At 42.0% G+C, this 19507-nt stretch overlaps 1 protein-coding gene across 2 annotated transcripts in view; it reads left to right on the top strand.

Annotated features, from left to right (window-relative positions):
- KIF26B (kinesin family member 26B) overlaps window positions 1–19507 on the top strand; it is a 495657-nt gene that overhangs the window by 185688 nt on the left and 290462 nt on the right. Inside the window, exons 1-2 of one of the 2 annotated variants that reach the window (XM_053302160.1) lie at window positions 11041–11124; window positions 16831–16997. In XM_053302160.1, the coding sequence (XP_053158135.1) occupies window positions 16843–16997 (155 nt within the window). In that variant the 5' untranslated portion in view covers window positions 11041–11124; window positions 16831–16842. Of the gene's footprint in view, window positions 1–11040; window positions 11125–16830; window positions 16998–19507 lie in introns of those variants that run through there. The other variant, XM_053302151.1, reaches the window with a different exon arrangement.

Here is a 19507-nt window from a genome sequence, read left to right on the forward strand (position 1 = left end):
AAACCAGCCCCTCAAAATCTCTCCTCCTCCTGTTATTAGTTTGAAGTGGGGAAAGGCTAGACATTGTTCTGTTTAGAAAAGCTTGCTCACCTCCTCAAGCTGCGTCTGCTCTTCACAGAGTAGGCTACCAACCACACACCCACACATTCCAGGGCCTGTTCTCTGGTTAGAGATCAGAGGAGTTGATATGAGCTCTTCTGGACTTGGCTCTTCCTTTTTTAATAAAGTTGAAAGTAAACTTGTTAGTTACTTTCTAGACAGAAGGAAAAGAGACAGAAATATATTTTAAAAGTTGTATACAAGTGAATAGTGGTGTGCCCATACCGGTCCGGAGCCATGCAAAAGGCCTCTGGACCGGTCCGGAATTCAGCTGGTCTGGCGGGGTGGGGTGTCGCTTTAAGGGTGGGGGGGTAGTACTTATCCCTCTCACCACTCTTCCCCCTCCGGCACTCGACTTTAAGGTAACATCAACGGGCGCATATGTGGTGCCAGCTTCTACTTGCTCTGGAGCTCTGCAGCCAACGATGGGGGCAGGGGCAGCAGGGAGGAACCCTGCCGCCCCAAAAACGTTACCTTAAAGTCGAGCGCCGGAGGGGGAAGAGCAGCGGGAGGGGTAAATACTACTCCCCCCCTAAAGCGACACTCCCCCCAGTGCCGGACCATGCCTCCGTGGTTCTGTGCACATCCCTACAAGTGATGTAGCCTTGAGCATAGATGCAGTTGATTTCTCCCCTTTACGTCTCAGGCCTCCACTTGATGGTTATGTTGGGGGTTGTTAATTTTACCCCCAGTAGGTAAACAGCAGAGCACTAAGGAAGAGAGCACACCCTCCAGTTACAGAGTAGGTAGCAGAAGATGGTTGTGTTGTTGCAGATGTTTAGAGAACACACATGGAGATACCTGTAGAACTAAACACTAAGTATTTATTGATTAAGTATACTTGGATAAGAAAGTCCTAATCTAAAGGACTACATAATGAATTGGTAAGGGGAGAGAGAGAGAGAGATGTTTCCATCTGCTCTCTTAGAGGAAAGGAAGGATTGTGACTCAGCACAAGAAGTGCTGAAGAGTCAGATCAGGAGTCATAGAGTAGGGACAGAAAGGGAGACCCTTGCCCATTGTCTCTACGCCCAATGCTCCTAGTGGTCATTAGGATAGTTGGTGCAAAAGGTCGATGCACTGGAACTCCATCTCCAACAGGTTAATGGCTGATAGGATAATGGTTTTCTCAAAATAGTCTCATTGAAATTAAAACGATGTTAACATTAGGCATTCCTTGTTTTAATTTCAGTAGGATAACTCTGAGTAATGTTCCTCATATCAGACGCTATCTCTTTCTTGCTGAATTACTACAAAGCAGGAGAGGGTGGATTACTGGCATTTTTTGTTTTAAAAATACCACCGATCTTATGCCCTTTGGGAGGCTTTGGATAATGCCAGATTCTTTGAGAACAATCTGTGTGCTGGGTGGGGTGGAGGTGGGTTTACCTCATAGGATTTTTATATTGTTTTCCACTCACATTTTAAAAAGGGGGAAGTGGCCTGGTTTAAGGCATGTTCAGGAGAAAATCAGCAGGTGCCAGGAGGAGCAGGACTATCAGGAACATAGGAAGCTGCCATATACTGAGTCAGTCATTATTCTCCTTTCTCCCAAGACCATTTTCCAGGGATTGATTAACTGTTCCCTCATTATATGGAAGCAAGTCCCACTGACTTTAATGGAGTTTACTTCCTTTTAGGTGTGCACATAGAATTGCAGATTGAATTATCAAAAGGCATGTGTACTCCAGCCCAGCATCCTTTTTCTCACAGTGCTCAGCTACATGCTTCCAGAAAGTTATAAAGAAGTGTAGCAAGGAAATCCCAGAAACTATTCCCACCTAGTGCCAACAAACTATTACTGTGGAGGAGACTGCCCTTGAACATGGAGGTTTTACATGAATATAGCAAACCGTCTGTGAATAGGGAGGCTTCATTTCAGAATTATATTTGGATCCGATGTAGAAGTTCCATGTTCAAGAGCATTCTACACCAGAATGATGGTTTCTTGGTGCTGGGTGGGAATGGTTTTCAGGATTTCTGTGAGGTTCCTTCTTCAGAACTTCCTTGCATGGGTCCCTTGGCCCCAATCCTATACATTTGTACTCAGAATAAGCCCTAGAGAAAAAAATGGGGTTCCCCCTTCTATGCTTTCCTGAGGGGCTGGAAGGGGAGGGGAAAAAGAGAACCCATATTCTTGCCTAGGATCTCTGCTGGTCCTCAGGGGCAGAGCCACCATTGAGCAAACGGGTTCAAAGAACCTGGGCTGCCAATGAAAAAGGCCGCCAGAGCCTCCCTTACGTGTGATGTCACACACAAAGGGGGTGTGGCCCAATTGCCAGAAGGCCTGCCCCAGTCCTCCTCCTCTCATTTCCAGGCAACACTTGCTGCCTGGATACATGTATTTCCCTTCCTCCAGCAGGGGAGAGGAAGGGAAATAAACGCTGTCAGGCAGCGCTTCCTGCCTAGAAATGAGAGGGGGAGAGCTCGCTTGGGGATCTTTCGAGCCCGGGAATGCCCCTTTTGTGCATGACTGTGAGGGAGAGAAAAGGAGATGAGCACTGCCTGGAAATGAGAGATTTCGAACAGTAAGTATGGAAAAATCAAGTGATTGTTGTTTTTCAAGCCAACAAAAGGTTCCAGTCCCATATGGGCCTGAATTTTTGTGAAATTTCTCTGTGTAAACCGCCCTGAGCCATTTTTGGAGGAGCGGTATAGAAATATAATTAATTAATTAATTAATTAATTAAATGCTGAAAGGACATCAAACATTTAAAAACGTTCATTATCTGCAGTGAAAAAAGGTTGCCAAACCTCTTTTTTGGAATTAAAAACTTATTAAACTGTTGTACCTCAAACATTTTGCAATGGATTTGCGCCAAATTTGGAGGGGTAGTGAACCCTAGTTGATGTGTGCACAACTTTTGACTTTATAGTATAAGCAATAGAATGTCAAGGGCTCAGAATGGCGGAATGTTGAAAACACTCTTCATCTGAACTATACTGGCAAGACTGCGCTAGTTTAATTATTATCCTCATATTTCAGATGGGGAGGCTTAGAGGGAATACGTTGCTTAAGGCCACCTTGTGAGTTTGTGGCAGTGACAAGATCCAAGCCAGGGAAGTTCTTATTTGCAGCTCAGTCTCTTATCCTACATTATGCCGGCCTATATTCCATTATGTCAGCCTATACTGCACTAACTCCAGTTATGATGAAGGTATTTTTCCCCAGTTTGCCCATAATAGAATGTGTAAGAGCATTATGTTTAAAGCATACCAGAGGTGAAAGAGATACAGTGTAGAAGTAGTCTTTGTAATTCATTGCCAGAGGATTTCATCAAATTGCACAGAATAGCTAGATGACTTTATGGCCACTAATTAGGTCTATAGCTGTGCAAACTACAGCAGTGATAAGGGTAATCAGACATCTTGCAAGAGATCATTCCTTCAGGGTCAGGAATTATTTTCATCTTGGTTATGGTCACATTCCTTTTGTTGCTCTTTCCATTTTGTGCATTATTCTCTCAGAAATTGGTGGTTGGTTGTGTCATACAAATAAGATAAAAACCCAAATAGGTAACTCATTAATATTAAAATAGCTTTCCAATAAGAGTATTTGACTATGTATTCGGACAATGTACAGAACATTGCAATGTTCTGCTGCAAAATGTTGATGCAAATCTATGCTATCCATGTTAAAAATTGGCAGTATATCCAAGAATGCATTGCCAATTCAGGTCCAGGATTAAGAGGACTAAAGCTGTTATATTTCAACAAGATCATTCTACTAAAATACACAACTACTGTGGAATGTACTACACACAAGTTTTCATGTATTTCACGTTGAGTCCTGACATTTGCAGGACCACGAGAACATACTGCTGGTGCCTTTTGGGCCATGATCAGACATGGATTTGCACAGAGATGGCAAGAATAAATTGATTAGCAGGAGGAAGACAGAGTTCTTGAGCTGGACGTGGTTAGGTGAGGACTACTCTGACCACAAGAATCTAGACCATTAGAGACAGTTGTGATCAAGCCTGAGCCATAAGCAAATGAGACAGCATTTGTACATTAATTGCCCACAAATGTTTATTTGTAGCTTAGGGAGCCGATTAATATCTTTTCATGCTCCACAACTTCTCTGAATTGTGCAGTGTTTAAAGGGCCAGTCTTGTTTGTTCTTATCTCTGCAGAGGTTCAACTGGGACTAATCATGCAATGAATGGGTCTGGGGATCTAAAGCAGGCAGTGCTGTAAGGTCAATTTGGACAGGTTTGGAGGCTTCCTTAATATTACCTGAATGTTCTTCTTTAGTATCTAGGGAGACTAAACTAGGTGCTGTGGAGGTGATTGTGGAAAGAAGTTCTATTTCAGGTTCTGAAAGATTCAGGTGTCTCTCTGACTGCAGGGTTTCTTGAATTTTTCCTCCATCTGATTAAGGGTCTGAATGTGCCTTCTATGCTAGGATTCCATCACTTGCCATATCTGCATCCCCTGCAGTTGTCTCATGACAGCCTCGTGGGAAACAATAGGAACCTGTGGAAAAGCTAGTATTGACCAAAATGCTCCTCCCATATTCTCTACTGTATTCTCTCATATCCAATGCCTCTCCCTGAGGTTTGGCAGGGAGAGATGGTGACTGGCACAGGATCACCTGGCAAGCTTCATAGCTGAGTGGTAATTAAAATGGAGAGACCTGGTTCAAAGCCCAATACTCTGTTACTCCCACTCCCTATTACGACTATGGTGGAGGCAGGGTACGCTTAATGGAAAGAGCAGAATCTTCTCCCATTTTGAAGATTTGGCAGCATTGATGCCCCAGTTACCTGAATCATGGCACCAGCCATTTCCCCTTCTGTGATAAAATGAAGTATTCGGAGTCATATGCTGGGGGCATAACATATGTACACATTTTAAAAATAGGATTCTATCAGGAGTTTACACTCCTTTGGTCTCTAGTTCCAAGGATATTGTACGTGTAGTCAGCTATTAAAGGAAAAAAACTCAAGGCTTAAACCTAGCGGTTTAAGTGGAATGAAGATATTTACTAAGTGCCTTCAGGTTGGGAAACGGTACTTGAAGGGAATGAAAATTGAGCTTGTTAGGTCTGCAGAGCAATGTCTGGATAAAAAACAAGTGGGGACAGATACACTTATTATATCCAAGTAGCTAAGAGAAGTTTGGTAGTTTTTCTTTCCTTAGGAAAACAATATTTTGCTTATGTATGTACTTCACTTCTTGTGTGCAAAATAAGATGAATATCCAGTTCCAGGAAAGGTGAAGAGGGGGCTCCTGGAGTTAATACAGAAAAATGTAGAGAATGAGCCTTTCTTGTTTTCTGCATTAAGCTGCTGCCTTTTCACAATGTAATTTTGAACACAGAGAATAGCCATTTTCTTCCTTCCACTCTCTCTGCAGTAGAAGTTGGTCATCTATCTTTTAAATAAAGACTAATGGTGCAGCTTAAAACATGCCTGTATGAAAAAAAAAAAGAGAGTTCTTTATATTGCTTACCATCTTACTGGCGATGAGGAGGCGGCTGTTCTCTGGCTCAGCAATGCCATTTAAGCAGAGGCTGTATGCTGATACACTTGGATAGCTTCTGGTGCCGCTCCTGTCAGTGGGGAAGTGAAAGGTCAATGGCTTACAGATTGCTTCTTGTGATGTGGCAGCAGTTAGAGTAAGATCTCAACTTCTTACAGTGTCCTGACATACTAGCTGGCAGCAGCTTACGTATGGATAAGTGAAATATCTAATTGCAATAAATAGTCCAGGCAAAAGTTTTACAAGTCATTGGGGCAATTGTCAAGGCATTTGTTATTGAATTGCAGAGCTGCTGCATCTGAAAAGGAGTGGGGGGTAGTGGCAGCTGTCAGTATTTCTTACTTAATAATTACATTTCTAACCTGCTGTATCCCAACAGCTCAGGTAAGTAACATTCTATTAAAGCAGGGAGTAAGCAACCTTGATTCTCCAGATGCTGTTGAACTACAACTCCCTTCATCCCCAGGCTCAGCTTATTTCGGCTGGGGATGTAGTTCAACAACAGCTGGAGAACCTGGGTTGCCTATCCTTGTATTACAGCATACGTAAAGCAGTTAATGATATATAAAAAGGTTAATAATACAAGTATTGCCTTCCAACTGTGTCTTGACTGCATGCTAAGTGAAAAAAACATCATGCAAAGTTCCTCAGGCCTCTGTTTCGGAAGTCACTCATATACCTAAGGTGGTTGAGATATATATCTTATTATGTAAAGTGGAAATGCAAGAAACGCAGATTTACAAATACATTACATGTATCGTACAGGTACACTTGTCAGGGAACCAGGAATGGCCACAATTTCCTATTTAGTGCTTAACCAGTTGGTTTTACTGCCACTTAGTCATTTTAAAGAAAGACAGTTCCACAAGTCTGGCACAGTGGGGCAGGGCCATATCTCAGACCCCTGTCTGAAACCCTGAAGAGCCATGCCAGTCAGTGAGCTACTGAGTTAGATGAACCAATGACCTGACTCACAATAAGGCAATTTCTAAGGCAGTTCTCTGTGTACTGTACTTGTTGATTCACTTCCATGTAGATTTCCCTTAACTAATAATTTGACTGAACCAAGTGCTCCTCATTGTTTATGCAGGATACCTTTCTGTTTTCAGCTTTTCCCAGTGACTCTGTAAAGCACCCTTTTAATTCACAACTCTATAAGCTGATATTTACAATCATTTAGGATGCTGGAAACTGGGTATGGTCTCATAGTGAAACAACCATCTTGAGTAATTCGTCACAAGGTAAACCAGCATTCAGCTATGTGCAAAAAGTTACTCAGCTCAACATGGACTGGCTGAAAATCTGTGTTCATGTCAAGTATTCATGTAGCTACTTTAGTGAGCACAATAACCCAGTTTTTGACACTCAGAAATGGTAATATGCTAGCCATTTTAGTCTTAATGCTAGACAACATAGGGAAGTTGTGAAGATGTTTTTCACAATGAAGTGCAATTGAGAAATACTGGAACAAACTAACAAAAATGCACTGACTGGCAGCGTCACTTTGTTCTTTAGACACCAGGTGAAGACCTTTCTGTTCACTCAGGCTTTTAAAAACTGATTTTTAAAACTGATGTGTGTGTTTTTTAAAAGTTTTTAAAATGTTTTTTATTGCATTTTGTAGTTTGTATCTTTTCTTTTGTGTTGTGGTCTGTTTGTCATGTTTTATACATTTTCATTGGGTGTATTTTAAAGTTGTGTTATGAGCTGCCTAGAGAACAATTTGTTATGGGGTAGCTAACAATAAAGTTGTTGTAGTTGTTGTTATTTTTAAAATGAGCCTTGCGCCACTCCCCAAGACTTCTCGGGTGCTAATGGTTTGTGGATTGTAACTCATTTCCCATTTTCCAAAGTAATTTAGGGCTATTTTACATTGTTTCAGCTCTTGGCCAGGAACATTTCCAGGCAGCAGGCTTTACGGTTTACTGCAAGTTTGAATTTGCAAAAAAGAAAAAAGTGGTGTTTTTTTTAACCCCGGACATAAATGGGGCTACGTTCCAATGCATAATGAAAAACATGACTCTTGTGCGGAGTGCTCACCAAAAGCTCTCAGGGATTTGGGGGTAAATCTGGCCAATACGTGAGGGCACATCCTCCATTCCAGAGGAGAAGCGAGCTAAAAGCCCTGTCTGGAAATGCTCCAGGATTATGATCACTGCCTTGCAAACAGTGTTCTGAGACGTAATGAGCATAACAGTTCTTCTATATTAACCATTCAGAGTTGCTTCTGCTTTAAATAAGTAATATTTGGTCTTCTGGATCAGAGAGAGTGGGAATTGGGGAACTGAGGACGACAAGAAGCATGCTTACTTTAAGCAATTCATTGTTCATACTATTTATACATCTCTCTTGTTTATCTGCTTTTCTTCTAAACATTCAACACACGTTTAATGATGAACCAAGTAACAGGTAACCAAGACAACAAAGGCGCGCACACACACAAAAATCACTTACTTTGAAAGTATGAAATCCCTGTTAATCCAAAGCACCCAAAGCCTTTAACCTCATTCAGTTTTGAAAAGGGGTTGAATCAACACCTGGAGGGGGTGGAGCAGATGCATTGTTGCAGCAGGCCCCACCTCTAACCTCAGTGTATTGATCAGTTCTGTGCATGGAAAGCCTGTGTACGTAGAAGTGGAATGGGCATTGGCCCTGCGCAGCTGTAGAGCCTATCTACCCACAATGTTAAACTTGTCTGTAGAGGCTTAACACAGAAGTAATTCTTTTGACTTCAAAACTTAACTGCGGGAGCCCTTGATATGGGCCAGGAAAGTAGTCACTGCAAGGCGGGGGGCGAGGGGCGGGTAGCACTCCCCGCTGAGCTGCTTTTGCATCAGAACTCTCCCCTGAAGCAGATATTTGCCTCCAAAGTTGCTGTTTGCAGCAAATTGCTGCTCTGGGAGCATATTGCCACTGGCACTGAATGAAACTCCCACTTGTCATGCACACGTCTGGATCAGGGGGCTGTGTGGCTAATTTTTAAAGATGAAAGGGTTACTTCCAGGTTAACCCTGTCTTAGACCTGTTATGTGTAGCTGAGCACTTTAGGGGCCTACAAAATATAGGGTGCCAGATGACATGCGCAGAGTTGAGGAGGGTACAGCTTGTGTGTGTGTAGGCTGGGTGCACATAGTGATAAACATGTGGCAATCAGAAGCAAGGCTAGTGGGCATCATTCCAATTCCTTGTCTCTGTATTGATTCTGTTCCTATTCAGAATGTGGGGACATGGCTTCGGGAGTCTTACTTTTGTGCACACATGCACTAATGTTTAGCTATGCACTGCACAGTTTTAACAATTGTTTAAAAAAGTAATTTATGTATAAAATCTAGAGAAAAAACGCTGGAGAGTGAAAGCAATTTTATTAACAAGGCATGCTGTTGAATCGCTGCAGCTTTCTTATTTTGAAAGGTGTTAAAAAAGAATTCATGCAATCCCCCTCTATTTAAAGTGTCTCCTTGTAAGGGAAAGCTTGGGCACAGGAAATTTGAACAGGAGAGTGGTCTTGAATAGATGAAAAGTGTGGTCCTTTTCAGTGTGTGAACGGGTGTAGTAGGGGGAGTGGGATTGTAGCAACAGATTTTGCTCCCAGCCCACACAGATTTTCTTTGAAGGTCTGAACAGAGCCTTTCTGTGTATGCTTCTCTTTGCCAGGAACACAGGATACAGTTGTATGCACACAGGTTATGTTCCAATCTTCAAATTAACTTGCAAAGATTGGGGGGCTTTCTGGTGTGATCCCACTCCCCCCATACATTCATTTGGTCTAAAAACAACAAGCACAATAAAATGTCTCCTTGTAGCTTCCTGCTTCTTTGCTGGCTTGTTACAGAAACGTCTGCTCTTGTTACAGAAACGTGTGCACTGGTCAAGGTTTGGAATTGGAATCAAACCAACTATGTGCCAATGTAGCTCTGTCTTTAAAAATAAATTAATTAAAATTTCTACTGTGGGCTCCCACAATTTGAACTGAAGCCATGGCAGAAAGAAAGAGTTAAACCTCCCCCCACCCACCCACTTCAGAACAGGCCTACCTGCATCTGGTATTTTAAAAAACAACACCTGCATTTTTAAAAAAGAACTAGAAGACAGAGCTACACTGACAAATTTAACATTGTGTGTTATTTGACTCTTAAAATGCTTCTCTGGCCCTTGGTGGGTTGTTTAACTTGTGACACAGACTGCAACTGAAAACTTCTATCACAGGGAAAGCTGAAGTATGTAGATACTATATTGGCCCTTTGTGTACATCTCTGAAGATGCTTAAACATAGATAAATCACTAGCTTTTAATGCATCCACTTACATTTATTAAATTGTGTTTGTCCTCTGAGAGAACTAGCCAGGCAGAAACCTAATAGGACAGGTTTGCTGTGGCAATAAAGCTTTCATTATTGTTGGGATAGAGTGCAAAAGAGGTTGGGCGAGGCGGGGGGCGGGGGAGACAGAGAAAGTAATTTTCATTGAATCATTTTCAAGAATAAAAGGTTGTCAACAAATCAGTATGTTTTATTTGCTTATCGTTCCTCCAAGAAGCTCAGAGCAGCATACCTGGGTTTCGATAAAGTTTTTCATCCAAGTAGAACCAGATTCCAACTGAGTTTCATCTCTGATGTTAAGCATATTAAAAGATTTTACATCATTCCTGGTACCTCTATACCCACCAAGACAATACTGTGGCATAATACTTGGGGAAGGGAGGGGAATGTCTGTGACAGTATCTCCAGTCATACTTCCTGGATGAAGCTTGAAGCAGCAGATCTCCCCTCTGTTGGATCACAGCGCACACACAGACTACTAGTAATAACTCAACTACTTATTGTTTACAACTTATTGTGGAACGCACAGAGCAGAGAAATTCAGATTGTGGAAATAAATGCAGCTTAACAGAGAACTATCTCTGTTATTGGCCCATCTGGGCCTAGGGCTGTTGTGGTGACCATACGGGCCTGAGGAGATCATACAGGCTCAACTACTCACACAGAACTCTGCTGCAAGATGAAAATGTGAAACTTTCCCCCAGTTCACTTACATGGCTTGTCTCATACCGAGGACTCCTGTTTTATTGCCTCTTAAAGGGGCAGTAAGCCACACCCTCATGGAATGTTGTATAATCTTGAGATTGGGTAGGAATGTAGAGGAACTTGTGCATGTTTCACCTTGGCTGCTCTGAAAGCAAGGTGCAATTCACAAGCTAAAAAACAAGCTTTGAGTTGTTAAGTAATTTCCTATGATGCTTTAACCTGGCTGCCATTCTGGGGCATTAGCTTGAGATGGTAAAACATAATAAACTGAGTTGATTTCCTATGGAATTCCCTGCATCTTATTTGTTTCTTTTTCATCCAACCCAATAACAGCAGGTTTTCCCCTGCATGGCTTCCCAAATGTGGTTATCGGATGAATGTGGGTTAATAAACTGAAACTTAATCTAGACAAGACAAAGAAGTTGTGGACAAGAAGACAAAGGCATGGTTGGTTGCCAGAGTTTAAGAAATAATGGGCTGACCTGTGCTTGAGCAGAAAGGTTTGCAGACTCAGGGTACGTTGTTCTCGATCCTGCCCTTCTTATTTGTTTCTCAGGTTGTGGTGGTAGCAAAGGACACCTTTTGCTATCTTAGGCTGTGAATCAACTGCATACTTTTGTCTCTGTTAGTTGTCTATATGCTTTAGTAACCTCCCATTTAGATGATGGCACTGTGCTTTACGTAGGGCTGTCCTTGAAGATGATGCAGCAGTTTCAATTGGCAAGGAGTACTGCATCTTGCCTCCTAATTAGTGAAGACTTCAGAGACCAGATGCCTTTCATTCTAGCTCAGCTAGACCAACTGTCTCTTGGCTTCTGGGCCTAGTTCAAAGTGCTGGCTCTTACCTATGAATGTGGCTGTTTCCGTCTGTTCCTCCTCATTCCCTTAGAGCAGCAAGATACCCTGCTTTGTTCTGCTGAAATTGGTGAGGACAGAGCTCTCTCAGGAATCTCATGCAATGACAGCTGAAAACTGTTTGGTGCCAATGGTTATGGTACCTTCCCTCAAATGGCAGCTGTGGGGCCTCAGATCAGGATTAAAGATTCCCTCCATGCTCACAGTTCCAAGTCTGACCTCCTGCTGCTATCTACATAACCTCCAGCATTTGAATGGAGAGAAAAGGTGACAGAGAAAAGGACATGCCTGTGAATGTGTAGAATGCCTGTGACAGAGAAAAGGACATGCCTGTGAATGTGTAGAGGGCATGGCCAAGCAACCTGGAGGCATGGCATACAATTTGGACTACAAGTATGCCCCAAATGGAAAGCAAGTATTGCAGTGCTTGTAGAGCATATTATTCCACATAACCAAAACAGATGAGTCAAATAATCTAATACACACACATACAATACTCCAAATGATATGATTAACATTGAGGTGGTTCACACCACCAGGCGGGGTGGGCGGTTAGGGGCGGAGAAAGGCTGGTGGAACTTACCTACCCCCCCCCCCCGACAATCCTTGTAATGTTGCTGGGAATGTGGACTGCACTCCCAGATAATCCGTGCTGTCTGCTGCAGCATGGAACTCCAGATACCGGGACAGTGCGTCCCAGTCTCTGGATATCCCACAATATACCATGTGACATGCACAATGCATTGGGGGATTCTTCCAGGAGATGGGCGCTCTAGGTGCCCGTCTCTGTGTCCGCTGATGCTAAATATAACTCCAGTGATCACTCAGTCCTGGAGCCCAGGTTAAGGGCTCACCCGAGCCCTTAACCCTGGCTAAGAGCCTGGGTTAAAAGTGGGACTAGGCGGTTCCCATGTGCAGCCTAACCCAGGCTGGGCTTCCCTAGTCTGGGTTAGGGTGTGCATGAGAATAGCCTCATAGTGTCTACTTTAGACTAAAGATAACATGGTGGCACTCTTTATCCTTGGTAAACTATTTCAAATGAGCCAAGTACCTAAATATAGCCACATGGGGGTGCTGTGACAGTGACTGTTCCAAGCTTTTATTGCATGGCCAACTGCTTAGCTTCAAATGAAAGAGAAAGGGACCCATGTTATTTCAGCAGGAGTAGGAAGTGATCTAGAGGCCAAGCTGTGTCAAAGGTTGGGAACATATTATATAAGGGGGTGGGTTTTGTCAAATCATAGATATTTCTTTTTTCATGTCTTACTTCTATAGACCATTTAGCTGTTATAAATTCTACTTACTGTTAGTACATGTCAATAACATTATTATAGGAAGAAAAATTCAAGTACTATTTATATTTGCAGGTAGAGAACTATTTAGTAGTATTGTTCCCCAATTTTAACTATACTCAGCCACCATAAAGGATTTTCAGTTATACCTCTTTTCAGTTATTCATATTGTGAAGCAGAGAAGGAAAAGGTGGAGGAAGTGGAGTAGTTCTTAGAGTAGAAGGTTCCAAGTTCCCTCCCTGGCAGCATCTCCAAGACAGGGCTGAGAGAGACTCCTGCCTGCAACCTTGGAGAAGCCGCTGCCAGTCTGTGTAGGCAATACTGAGCTAGATGGACCTATGGTCTGACTCAGTATATGGCAGCTTCCTATGTTCCTATGTAATACTAGCATTGTCCACGTGTACGTAGATGTTTTTTGATATAGCGTGGAAGATTGCATAGTGTTGTGTATTGTCTGATGTTGCTGAGCTAAACAGTGATGTTCTGCCAGTATATCAACAAAGGAATCCCACAAAACCTATCCCATTAATTTATCCTAAATATTTGCACACACAGAATAAGCTTGTTAGCAGAACAAATGGGTGAGATAATGGGAAAAAAATATTTGTTTGATTTCCCTTTTGAACGAAGCCATGCTCTCAGGACCTTACAGAAAATTGTCAGATCTTTTGTCAGATCTTTTGTGAAAATTGCATGCTAGGTTATGTTTGTGCACATTTGACAGTTGCTAGTTTATCTGCCATAGCATGAAGAATATGGAAATATTTCCTGTTGGTTTTAGAATAAAACGTGGGCACTGAAGTTTAATGTACAGTAATCCACAGATTGCATGGAGCATTTGCAAACAATGCCAACTTTTAAAAAAATAACTAATCTATAGTTTTTGTGTGTTAATTTTTGTCCAGTTGTAGCATTCATAGATGTTACTTACCTTATCTGTCTCGTGTTTGTCTGTCAATTGATAGTGGACATTTCTCTCCCACTTCGCTAGAGAACAAAGTCTGTACTTGTGAGCGGATTAACTAAAAAGTTCCTAATTTTAATCCTTCTCTTCTAGAAGCTCAAGGATGTCCCTCATCTCCTCTGTAAGAATTATTGCTGAGATCATGAAATATGCCATTTCAGTTTGCAGTTGTGATGATAAGTCAGTTGGTTTGCAGCATGACTCATTTGTCTCATTGTTCAGTGAGAAAATGTATCAATGGTCTCTTGTCTGTATGGATTAGTTCTCTAATAGTGACTTGCATCCCAGTTGCATGATGTGAGGAAAAGGACGTGGGATAAGGTCCATGGCCAATCATTCCTAGGGCTCTTTCTTTTCTTCAGAGATGGAGACTATTTTTCATACTATTTTCTATTTCCCACTTTAGTGGATGAGCCTTTAGATTAGATCTGTAAAGTTCATGGGCATTTGCTGGACATTTTCTGGGGATGGGGGGCGGAGGGGGCAAAGCCTGCAGTCCTATACCCAGTTATTGGGAATAAGCCTCCTTGAATTCAATAGGACTGGCTCAGTCCAGGGCAAGGGGGACTGCCTCCTCTTGCCTCCACGTCTAGATGCCCATGGACAATTTATGATTCATCAAACTGAACACAAGCCCACCAGTGAAGTACTGTGGGCTGCCAAGTGCTTGATACTCTCCTCCTCTGTTTTTGTACTTCCCAGGTAGGAAGCAAGAACAAGGGGTGTAGCCAATTTATGGTGGGCTATCATGCTTGGCTGATGAGCTGTTCAGTGTCTTGGGTCACAAGCTTTGCAGGCTTGATGTAGATGCACAGAAAACAGGACAATAATACTAGATACTAGTACAGAATGCTATATTCACTGCATTCTTGGAAACATTAAATATTGATAACCAGAGGCTTATCACTGCTATGGTTCAAAGCAGATTTACCTGGAAATACAGTTCATTGAAATCAATAAGCTTCATTTTGATGTTAAAATCAAGACTAGTTCAATAATAGGTAGTCAACTGTAAATAGAATTAAGAAGAAGCCCCGATAATACTTAAATAAATAAATAATATTGTCTCCTGACAGAAGTCTCATTGAAATTAATAGCACAAGTTAGCCATGACTAACTTCTCCTGATGATTTTGATGGGACTTCCATTGATTAATTTAGTCAAGATGTCAGCCTTTGTACCTGATAAGCAATAGAGAGACTTTCCTCCTATAGATGAGAATGTCCTTTTAATGTCCTAGCTTCAGTTTGATAGGGCTGTCAGATTTTAGGTGATGGTTCCTTTGTTTACAAGCCATCAGATTGTCTCAGCCAGGGAGAAAAAGGCAAGCCAGCCTTTCCTCTTAACCATGAAAACCATCAAAAGGGTAAAGCATGACTATAAAACAATATAGGTTTATAAAGCATCTGATCCAAAAGTATGTTTAAAAAAATCAACCAGGAATGCAACCATAAACCAGGCAACTTTCACTTAGTTTGCAGTTATTAGTACTATTATTTTAATCTTACCTTCCTGTAGGAAAAATTCATCACATACAATATACCAGTATAGACAATCTGAGAAAAAGGCAAAAAGAGAAATTGTATTATCACAATTGTGATAATACAGTGCCGATAATGCTATTTAATACAGATGAAGAGAATGCATGTTAACTAGCATCATTTTCAGATAAGAAAAGCCTTTGCACATTATACATATGGAGAGAGAGAGAGAGAGAGAGAGAGGGAGAGAGAGAGAGATATTAGGGGTGTGCAATTCGGATTTTGGGTGTTTCGATTCGGATCCGAACCGAAACACCCCTGTTTTGTTCTGTATCCGAATCACCCCTGATTCGATTCGGATCTGAATTAATCCGAATCCAAATCCAAATCGATTTGGATTAAAAAATGGGTCCCAGGGGCAAAATAGTGGGGTGGTAGTGCCCAATGGGTGGAGGCTACCACCCAAATTTCAGGGGGATTGGGCAAAGGGCTGATTTTTGGTGAATTTCTGAAGTTTTTGTGTCTTTGGGGCAGATCGGGGGCATAACGTGCGATCTGGGCCAAAAGAGTGGGGTGGGGTGGTAGTGCTTAATTGCAGAGTGATTGTGCAGAGGGCTGATTTTTGGTTAATTTCTGAAGTTTACGCGTTTTTAAGGTTTTCCCCCATTAGGTATAATGGAGGGTGTATCGCTTCACGTCGGGGGGAAAGGGGTGGCCTAGAGCGGTGTGGGGTTGGTGGTAGTGCTGGGTAGGGGCAAGGAAGCTACCTGAATTTTTTCAAAGGATTTGGGCAGAGGGCTGATTTTTGGTTAATTGTTGAAGTTTACGCATCTTTAAGGTTTTCCCTCATAGGTTATAATAGAATGGAGCTTTCAGCAGCCCCATAAGTGCACTTGGGGGGTGCTGGGGTGGCCCAGAGCGAGTGGTGGTGTAGTGCACATAGGGTGCCAACCACCCCCATGGGTTTCTAACCCATGACGTACAGGGTTCTGTTGTTTCTGAGGTATTCCGAGTGTGGATTGTATGATAGCAAATGAGATTTTCAATGAGACACCATGAATACACACACACACACACACACACACACACACACACACACACACACAAATTGTAGCCAGCGATATGTAAGATACACCTTCAGCTTGCTCTAATCATCATCACATTTTCAAAACTCTCAGAATACTTTGATATGCCTAGTACTCCTGATCGTTGAGTCTATATTTCAACTTGCATGAAGCTTGACTATATTATAGCTCTAAGTTACTAACATTTGTGGAGATTTCCTTTAATAAATAGGCTTTGACTAATGTCTCCGAGTTCCCCACTGTGCTCAAATGAAGCAAGGATAATAGTTTACACTTTCCCCTCCAAACAGAAGGAGCACCAAAGCCATAATGGAAAGTTACAATGTCAGGGGGTTATTTTAGCTCATTACCTTTAATGAAAATGAGGTGAAGTCCGAGCCAAAGTGCTTCAGAATAGGATTGTAGCAGCAGTAAATGCATTTAAAGGTTGTGAAAGTGTGGTGAATGTGATATTCTTTCTCCCATCTACCACAAAACACATTGCAGTGGGCTGAAATGTCACCCAATGAATTTATTATTGCCTCCCCCCCCCTCCTGCTTTTAGATCTCCCAGTTGATGACAGAGACTGGCCGAGAGGGACTGACAGAAGCTGTGCTGAACCGCTACAATGCAGACAAGCCTTCTGTGTACAGCTTACCTGGTTCGCAAAGCACCTGTGTTGCCAGTGACACATCAACAGGCACCTCAGTAGCAGCTTCCTTTTTTGCCAGGTAAGACATAACGTTTGGCTCTTCCATGGCACTCTGGTTTGCCAGGGCCTGTAGACTGCTGGTGCTGGACCTAAAATAAATATTTAAAGGACTAAGGAAAGGATTGGGTAATATTGATGTTTTAAGTGAAATAATCTGCTGAATCTTGTCCAGTATATAGGTTTTGCATATATCTTTCTCCTATATGAAGGATTTGTTTTAAAAGAAACAAAAGAAGGCCTATGCGTGTGTGTGGGCTTTTCTAGAACTTGAAGGACAACAGTGATTCTCACAAGCTATGAGAATCACTACTTTCCCCCAGAACATAATATATTGCTTTATGCGAATAATGGCACAACTTGTCTGTTATTACAACTTTGAAAACCTACATAAGCTGCTCATTTAAAAATATTTAGATGTTGTTCTCCTCAGCTAATAAAGACTTTGTGTACATGCAGCAGATGATAAATTATAGTAGAGTCCTGAGGTGGTAGACTGTACTGTTTCAGGCTACAGATGAGGATTACATTTTTAATGGCATTACCCTGCAAATTGAATGTTAGCCCAGCAGAGAATGAGCGAGAATCTTTCTCTTTGATGTGCTAGTATTTCTACTTGCAAGGTTGTTGTTTTTTTTAGTGTGAGGGAGTACAAGAGGACCTCGTTACACACAGATTCATTATTTGCCATTTTGCATATCCACAGTCGGGTAATTGGCACCCGACCTTGTATACGCACGGGGGAGGGTTGTTATTATTATTATTATTACATTTATATCCAGCTTTTCCTCTAAGGAGGCCAGAGCAGTGTACTACATACTTAAGTTTCTCTTCACAACAACCCTGTTGAGTATCTGCGGGTCGAGGATGGCGGGAAATGACCTCAGAGGTCATTTCTGGCCGCCATTTGGAGTGCAGGAGCCATTTAATGACTCATTTTCATTTTTTAAAAATGGCATTTTCCCCAGTGATTTTTCGCGGGGGGAAATGGGACTTTGGGCCTTGGGGTGGCATTGCTGGACTGCTGAAGGCCCACGGAGCATGGTCAGGCTTTTTAAAGGGAACTAATTTCCTTTTAGTTTGAAGGACTTTGGGGGCATTTTCAGTGGGGTTTTTTCAGGCATCAGGAACCTAACCCCTGCAGTGCCATAGACGTAATGCCTCGGTATTCATGGTTTCAGTATCTATGGTACTAGCCAGGAACGGAACCCAATACAGAGGTCCTCCTGTATTCAAAAATTGCATCTTCCATCTGCAGCCTGAAGTGGTCCATTCTACCACTTTAGGGTTCTGTCACTCTATTGTATTTGTAGACCAGGCCTCAGCCTCATGACACCAAGTTTTGTGGAATGAGCTCAATTTACACTTGCCACAAATATTAGGTTGCCATTTTAACACTAAGTTAAGGGATGTGGCATGTTTTCATGTCTTTCATCCCAGCATGGATGAACTATTATGCTACGTAATCTATAGCAGAGATCTCAACTAAATTGTAGGGTGATTAGTATGCCTCTGTGCTTCTCTCTGCCTTATAGTTCTTCAGAGTTCCACACACCTCAAATTATGGTGACTGCTTACTGGTGATCTGCTCACTGTGATAAGCGGAGTAGTCTTTCAGCCACTCAGATGTTTAAAGTTCTCTGATGGGCACAGTACACATCTGTGGGTCACTGCTATAGCTAGGCTAAAGGTTGTATTTAACTGAGTGGTTATATGTATAAAGCGGACTTCTCATGCAGGACTACACATTAAAGCCAATGCTGCATGACTGGCACCAAAATGCAGCAGCTCTGCTTCTCCCACTCCTCTCTTCCCTGTAAGAATGCAAAATGGGATAACATTGTGTTTCAAGTGCCACCCCCACCTCCACGTCATTGGATGATGCTTGTAGGGCAGGATCCTAATTATGCAATGATGTCGTATTGCATTTTTTGCATTACTAAATATTATGGGAGGAGAGAAGTAGAGTTGAGGGCTGATGTATTTGGCAAGATGCCTTGGATGGCAACTAAGAACTGTCCGTAGCATGTGTACTGGCCTCTAGAAAAGAGGCTTGAGATTCTATTTCACAGAAGCTGGGAGGTACCAGATTAACAATATAAAAATCAGTTGACATCTCATCTTCAATTGACATTATTAAAGAACTGAAATAGCTGGGTCCAGGTCAGTGGAAGGGTAGGAGGGGAAGGAGAGAGATGTATATAATATGCATACTGAAGATACAATATTAGTCTGCTCCATGCTCTTTTCCCAAAAGGCTGAAGAATTCATATGGACCAGAAAGAGAGACAATATGGTTCATAAGGAGGGAAATAAGGCTTAGCCAAATAAACGTTTTCGTTTTCTTGCTTGCAGATTTTAACAGTATTTCTTTTTATTCATTGAACAAAATGCATCCAACTGTAGGACTGTGGGAGGGCTTCTCAAGGGACTGGGTTAACCAATATGGCAATTTTTTTGACTTTTTTTCTTTAATTCACCATTCTGAAGTGTGCAATATGTGATGGAATAAGATTTTTAAAAAAACATTTG

This window comes from Hemicordylus capensis, chromosome 1, assembly GCF_027244095.1.
Source record: "Hemicordylus capensis ecotype Gifberg chromosome 1, rHemCap1.1.pri, whole genome shotgun sequence".
Lineage (NCBI taxonomy): Eukaryota > Metazoa > Chordata > Lepidosauria > Squamata > Cordylidae > Hemicordylus > Hemicordylus capensis.